This window comes from Lagenorhynchus albirostris, chromosome 13, assembly GCF_949774975.1.
Source record: "Lagenorhynchus albirostris chromosome 13, mLagAlb1.1, whole genome shotgun sequence".
Taxonomy (NCBI): domain Eukaryota; kingdom Metazoa; phylum Chordata; class Mammalia; order Artiodactyla; family Delphinidae; genus Lagenorhynchus; species Lagenorhynchus albirostris.
In genome coordinates this window covers 14232724-14239819 of record NC_083107.1, presented here as the reverse complement: position 1 = coordinate 14239819, position 7096 = coordinate 14232724, and the positions used below count along the sequence as shown (strand labels likewise).

The following is a 7096-nucleotide window of genomic DNA, read 5'->3' as shown; positions in this document are numbered from 1 at the left end:
CCCCGCCCCCCAGGAGAAGTCGCCATTCTGTTTCTTTCTCGATTGGCAAGCTGGGGTGGAGGGCTGGACGTGGAGGTGCTGGGTGCGGAAGGCGACGCTGCGTCACCGAGAGGTCAGCAAGGCCAGGGAGACAAGGCCCGGCTCTGATCTGGGGAAGGGCCGAAGGGCCTAGAGGGCACGTGCTCGGGAGCGGACTGTCCTCTGGGGACAGAGAAGCGCACCGGACTTGAGGAGGGGGCGGGGAGGGAGAGTCAGAGGACCAGGTTCTGGGCAGAAGGGATGGGGGTGGGGGGAGGTGGAGAGGACGCGGACAAAGGAGGCGGCCAGCAGCCCAGCTGTTTTGAAAAATGCTTCCTGTTTCTTTAAAGGCGCTCGCGGCTCGGGCGGCCGGGGCTGGGGAGGCTGCGGCGGGAGCTGCCTCCTCTCCGGGCGGCAGCGCTGACTGATCTCGCGAATTGGGCTTCTGTGTAAACTGAGGCTAAACAAACACAGATGGAGCGCAGCGGGCGTTCTCCAGAAATGCTGGCACGGCGGCAGCGACTTCAGATGACACTCTGAGCGCTCCGGGAACGGACAGCCTGGCGGCTTCGCGGAGCCGGCGGCGCAGCTGCCCCGGACGAGGGGGAGAAAGGGAGGGAGGGAGGGAGGGAGCGAGCAGGGGGAGAGCTGGAGACTCCGAGGCGCTGAGCGCCGCGGCCGCCCGGGCAGAGCCGGCGCGCAGCGTGTAGAGCGAGCGCGGCGGGCGCGCTTCCCGGGCAGCCCCACGCCCCTGCCTTGCGCGCTGCCCGCGCCATGAAGCACATCCCGGTTCTCGAGGACGGGCCGTGGAAGACCGTGTGTGTGAAGGAGCTGAACGGCCTCAAGAAGCTCAAGAGGAAAGGCAAGGAGCCGGCGCGGCGCGCGAACGGCTATAAAACTTTCCGATTGGACTTGGAAGCGCCCGAGCACGGCGCCGCCGCCACCGACGGGCTGCGGGACAGGACCCAGCGGCTGCAGCCGGTCCCGGCCCCGGTGCCAGCCCGGGTGGCGCCGGCCGTTCCCTCAGGTGGGGGCGCGGACACGGCCGGGGAGCGCGGGGGCGCCCGGGCTCCGGAGGTCTTGGACGCGCGGAAACGCGGCTTCGCCCTGGGCGCAGTGGGGCCGGGACTCCCCACGCCGCCGCCACCGCCGCCGCCTCCAGCGCCCCAGGGCCAGGTACCTGGGGGTCCCGAGGCACAGCCTTTCCGGGAGCCCGGCCTACGTCCCCGCATCTTGCTGTGCGCACCGCCAGCACGCCCCACGCCGTCGGCGGCCCCTGCTCCCCCGGAGCCCTCAGTGCGCCCGGCTCCCCCCACGCGCCCTGGGGAAAGTTCTTACTCGTCAATTTCACACGTAATTTACAATAACCACCCGGATTCCTCCGCGTCGCCTAGGAAACGGCCAGGCGAAGCTACCGCCGCCTCCTCCGAGATCAAAGCCCTGCAGCAGACCCGGAGGCTCCTGGCGAACGCCAGGGAGCGGACGAGGGTGCACACCATCAGCGCAGCCTTCGAGGCGCTCAGGAAGCAGGTACCGGCTCCCAGCCACACACCCTCACTGCGCCCGGGTATGACTGCGGGAGTGGGTGGGTAAGTGGCTGGGGGACTTTAGGGAGGATGAGGGCGTGGGTAACCGGCAAGTTGTCCCCGCCCGGTCGGCCCCAGGGCCCAGACAGGTTTGGGTCCTCCTGGGGCAGTGACCTTTGCCACAGCGTTGGTACGGCTCTTAGTCTGCAAAGTCGGGGTGAAGGTTCGAGATCTCTGGCTCGGGCACGCCCTGGTTACAGCCACCCCCGTCCCCCCTGGGGTGACCCTGTCTGCGCGTCTGACTTCACCCCTCATAGTTCACTTTTATGGCAGCGAATATTCGTCTCCCGGGGTCCCTTGGGCGCGGTGGGGAGTGGAGAGGGGCAATGTGGGAATCTGTCTCCGGCGGGGAAAGGGGGAAGACCCTTACCCTTCTGGCAATTTGGCGTGGTCTTGGAGGCCCGGAACGCTGCGGAGGGGTGGTCCTGGCTTTGCCAGAACATAAGGGTCCCGCAGCCCGCGGGAACCTGTCAGCACCTCCTCAGCCCCCACCTCCCAGCAGGGATGCCCCTGAACTCAGGTTGCTTCTGCGCTCTGCACCCCTCGCTCCTGGTGTCCCTTAAGGACCCGGGGTACAAGCCTGAGCCCCCTCTGCAGGGGCGGCCTCAGGAATTGGCTGGAGAGGGCCTTTCCAGGAGATCCCCTCCACTGCTGCCGTTCGCCGCCCGCCGCATGCTGAACCAGGCAGGTCTGCTGAGGGGACTGATTGGTTTGGGGAATCTTCAGAAACTAGTTCTGGGTGGGTTAGGGGCTTCTTAGTTTGGGGCAGGTGGGGGCTGTCCTCACCAGACACTGTCTTCTGGGGCCGATGGGAAAGAATATTTGTCCAAGAGTTACCCATAGTGGGGAGTGGCAGTTTTACAATTCCACTTAGACAAGATTGAGACTGCCCCGGGATTCTAGGCTGGGCATTTTCACAGAGCGGAGATCTAAGAAGAGTGTGGTAACTGCCCCCTGCCCCCAGCCCACACAGGGCATGGGGAAGGGTTGCGGGGGGTGGATGTGACTGGTTTGAATGGTCAGGATTTTTGCTTGCTCTGCAGCTGACTTCCTGTGTGACTTCAGGAAAGTTACTTACCCTCTCTGGGCTTTAGCCAACAACAAAGGATTTCAGAAAACATGATCTTCTTTTTGGATCACACACTCTCCCCTTCCTCCTGTGGGTGGGGCAGGGAAGGTGCCTGTGTCCATCCATGGGAAGGGAATTAAACTCCTGGGGAAAAGAGTTTCTATGACTTTTGAGCCAAAGTGTCACATTTGGGCTTGAGTAAGATGATTGGTCAGTGAGGTGGAGTGGAGTGGAGGAGTCAGATAACTGTCATAGACAGTTGGGACCTTGGGCAGTGGGCCCAGTGGAGAATTCAGTTTCACCCTCAGGCAGTGGCTCTGTGTCAGAGGGTGGCAGCCTGGAGGGCATCCTGCTACCTACCGCCCAGGATGGAAGGATGAGATGGCAGAGAGATGACTGTCCACCTGCTCACCTTGCAGCTAGGGCAACCCCTCTCAGATTGGGGAGGCCACGTGCCCAGAGCATCACAGCTGGTGAGAGGACGGTCAGGGCTGGCACCCAGGTCCTTTAACTGACAGTTCAGCGTCCTTTTTACTCCTCCAGCTGCCTCTTTCAGTTCCGAGAAAGTATTCACGGTCTCTGTGTGTTCAACTACATCTCATTTGTCCAGTGGCTTTAACTTCTTTCAGTAATAAATTCCATCTCATTTGATCTTAACATCCCTGTCGATTGAATTAGCTTTCCATTTAATGGAATGGAAAACTGGGGCCTGGAGAAAGAATGAAGGAAACGCTTCCAAGATCACCTAGTGGGTTAGGGAAGGTGACAGAAGTTTCTGGAATGCCCGCCTGGCCAAATGCTTCTCACAATGTCAGCTGTATCAGCGCTGTGGGCCCTGCGCTCGCAGTATTGTTAAGTCGGAAGGTGGGTGTACACATGGCTGACTCTCTGAGATGAGATGGTTAATCGTGGTTTCCTTTCCCTTCCACCCTTCTTGTGCGGAAGTTCTATATAAGAGGGACAAATTCAGGGAGAAAGTGTGCACACACACACACACACACACACACAGGTACAAACAGCTGTACCTATACACACGATCAGTACTAGTGCCCAAGAGCACACACAAATGCGTGATCAGAAGCGCCTCCTCTGGTTTGTTCCCCCCCTTGCCCAGTCCATCTGTCCCTTCCCCAAAAAGGCTGCTGGTGGGCACCGGTCTATTGTCTGCGAGGGAAAGAAGTATCGCTAGGGCACACTCACCATGTCCACATCACAGCCTCCATCCGATGGGGAAAGTCCTGTGTCTCAGAGGCACTCCTTCCTCCTCTGGACCTCAGTATCCCACCTGTAGAAAGTGCGCACGTGAATACACACTCACACTCGTGTGCGTGTGTGTGTGTGTGCCCTTATCCAGGCAGGCTGTGACTCTGGATCTAGGCGTAGGCTTGACTGTCTGAAATGGACCCTGGGAAAGGAGGGTGAGGAAGAAGGATGGTTTTTCCTGAAATGAGGCCATGGCTGTTGCAGCACCGAGGTCAGGTCTGGGGCTGTGGCTCTGGTCTGGGGCTTCATTTCTCTGAGCAGCTTCCTGGTACGGTGAAAAGAGCACTGGGCGGGGAGTCCGGAGGCCGGAGTTTGAGTTATACCTCTGCTGTATGCGTTCTGTGTGACCGTGGACAAGTCACTTTCCCTCTCTGAGCCTCAGTTGCTAAAGTTGGGAAACGGTGTTAATGCTTACCTCACACAGCGCTTCTCTGCAGAGAGCGCATGAAGAAAGGAATGGGGGCCGTAGGAGGAATGAACATTTCTCGAACGTCTGCAACGTCCTCAGGGCTGGGCAAAGGCCTTGACAGATGTAGAAATAAGAATTCTGTAATCATTTTAATAAGAATCATAGAAACTGCCATTTATCAGATGCTTCCTTTGTACTGGGTCGTGTGCTAAGCGTGTTACACGTATTAGTTCATTTAATGAAGTAGGTATTGTTTCCACCCCCCCATCCCCCCGCCCTCATTCCCACCCCTGTTTCACGGATGGTGAGGCCGAGGTTCAGGGAACTTCTGTAAGTTGGTGGAGGTCTCGCAGCCTTTGGCCACCGCATGAGGCCTCCTGGGTTTGCACTGCATGCCTCCCCGGCCTGCCATTCACTAGGCTCCGGGGTGCCGGCGCCCTCCCGGGCGTGGTGCAGTCACAGCCTGCGTGGCTGTGTGCCACTGTCATTGCAGAGCCTGGATTCGAATCGGAGTCAGCGAGTCGCTCCAGGGCCCAGGCTCCTGACGGCCCCGCTCTTCAGCCTGGTGACCACCCGGGAGCTGTCCACCCCCAGCAGGGGGAAGCCAGACAGTCTTCTGTGTTGTCCAACCCGTCATGCTCTCAACCAGGAAGGGAATGGGGTGGGGGGCCGCTTGGCCATGAGAAGTGCAGGTGGGGGAGAGGGAGGCCCCCGGCAGCGGGGCCAGGGGGTGCGTATGCAGGGCAGATGGTCAGGCCGCAGCACATGCCACCAGCCCAGCTGCTCGGGGCCCTCCCCGCCGCCTCACGTGAAGGCCATGTGTGCATAGCTGGGCCTGGCCCATGTGCAGGGCTGCTCCAGGCCGGGTGGGAGAGGGTCCAAGGGAAAGCCTGGCCTTGCTGGGCGGGTGAGGGGAGGGGCCAGAGCTGTGGGCCTCGGCCTCCCCCGCAGAACCTTCTGGTTCACAGGCTGTGCTCACCCTCGGGGCATCTGGTGTGTGTGCAGATCTATGCAGGTTTCCTCTCAGCATTGATGGAGGAATGGCAGCCGAGCCAGGCAGAGGCCTGGGGCAGCAAGGAGCAGCCCTCGGGACTTGCTGAAGTACCAAACCAGTGGCCCCTCCTCTGCTGCCCCTGGAGTGTCCCGGGGGATCCTCAGCAAGTGAACTCAGGATGGCCCAGGAGGGGGCATGAGGATGGTACCCCCAGCCCAGCACCTCCCTCAGTCTCAGACGCCATAGGATGCCAGGGGCCCATGGCCCCACTGCGACCTGTACCCCCTTCCTCAGGGAATGGGGGACGGACCTGCTTGCATCCAGATGGGAGAGGGGTGATAAAAGCCTGTCTCCTGCCCCCTCGCATCCACAGTCACCACGACAGTAGCTTGTTGAGCTTCGTTGCACGGGGCGAGGTGCCTTATGTGGCCCTGTTGTCGTGCCGCCTTCCCATTTCACAGATGGGGATGCTTACAGAGGTGGAGTGAGTGACCAGGATTTGTCCTGTCTGGCCCTGGGCCATGGCTCTTAACTACTCAGACCCAGGTTCTCAGGGTCCAGCCTCGTTGCTGTGTAGCAGGTTGGGATTTTGTTTAAATAGAACTTGACAAGGACCTTAAACAGCCTGTGTGGAGCGGCTTCATCCCAGGGAGCCAGCACTCACTGACATGAGCCGATTAGAGAAAAATTTCAGATGGGATCAAGTGCTCGGCTGTGTGCCGGGGATGCAGTGATGTTGGAGCTGTGTGGGCCCAGGAGTCTTGGTGGGCGTCTTGGGCTGGGTCTGAAGGGTGGGGTAGGAGTTGGCACAGAGGCAAGAGGGTGGAGGGCTTCCAGGCCTCCCCTGCATTGGCTGGTTGGTTCCTGGCTTTGCTTCTCTGTAGCGCCTCCCTACATCTGCCCATGGCGATTCCATTCTGAGGTAGCAGGTATTCTGATGCCCATTTTATTGGTGAGGAAACTGAGGTCCCCTATGGTTGCGGACCTAAGATCACGTGGATGGCCCGGAGTAGAGCTAGGTCCTCAGAATCCCAGGCCAGTGCCCTTCCTGCCTTTTCCCACTTGCTGGAGCCAGGAGAGGGTCCAGCTTGGAGTAGGTGGGATGGAATCTTTTAGGGGCACGTGGGACCTGGTGAAAAATCCCCATACTGCACCTGCTCCTCTGAAGCGTAACGATTCTTGTGGGGTGAGCGTGAGGCAGGTCCTTTTCCTTTACGGGAAGATTTGCTGCCTGTCAGGAGCTGGAGCCGAGCGGCCCTGCTGCCTCCTTTGGCTTCTGTCCCCTGCCCAGGCTGAGCAGATGACTGCTGTGTGGTCTCCAGCAGGTGGTGGGATGGCTGGGCTCTGGGCCACGCTGTGGACGCTCAGAGAGGTAATGCACTAAGGCTGGGGTCCCGTGGAGTCCAGGACTCTCCATCCCCTGCTCAGAAGAGGGGGCTGCCCACCTCCCCACCATAGGCTATAGATGCTCATCCAAACCCCCAAGCCATCGCTTCTGGCTGATTGGAAAGAGCCCAGCTAAGTAAGGTGTGTGTTCAAGACCCAGCTCATCTTTCATCAGCTGAGAGATACAGGAAGTTCTTACGCTCCCTGGGCATCAAATGCTTCTCTGTAAAGTGGAAGTCGTCATTTCTACCTCATGGCGCTGTCGAAAGATGAATTATATTCACAATACCCAGCCCTCTGCCTGGCCTTAGTAGATCACAAGAAACAGCAAGGGGATGACCTAGTTCCAGCAGTCATCCAGGGTACCCAGG

General features: G+C 59.7%; 1 protein-coding gene across 2 annotated transcripts in view; it reads left to right on the top strand.

The window, feature by feature from the left end:
* The first annotated feature begins 666 nt into the window (after window positions 1–666).
* Window positions 667–7096, top strand: part of ATOH8 (atonal bHLH transcription factor 8) — a 31485-nt gene continuing 25055 nt past the window's right edge. The window contains exon 1 of one of the 2 annotated variants that reach the window (XM_060169635.1): window positions 667–1585. In XM_060169635.1, coding sequence (XP_060025618.1) covers window positions 793–1585 — 793 coding nt within the window. In that variant the 5' untranslated portion in view covers window positions 667–792. The remainder of the gene's footprint in view (window positions 1586–7096) is intronic. The other variant, XM_060169634.1, reaches the window with a different exon arrangement.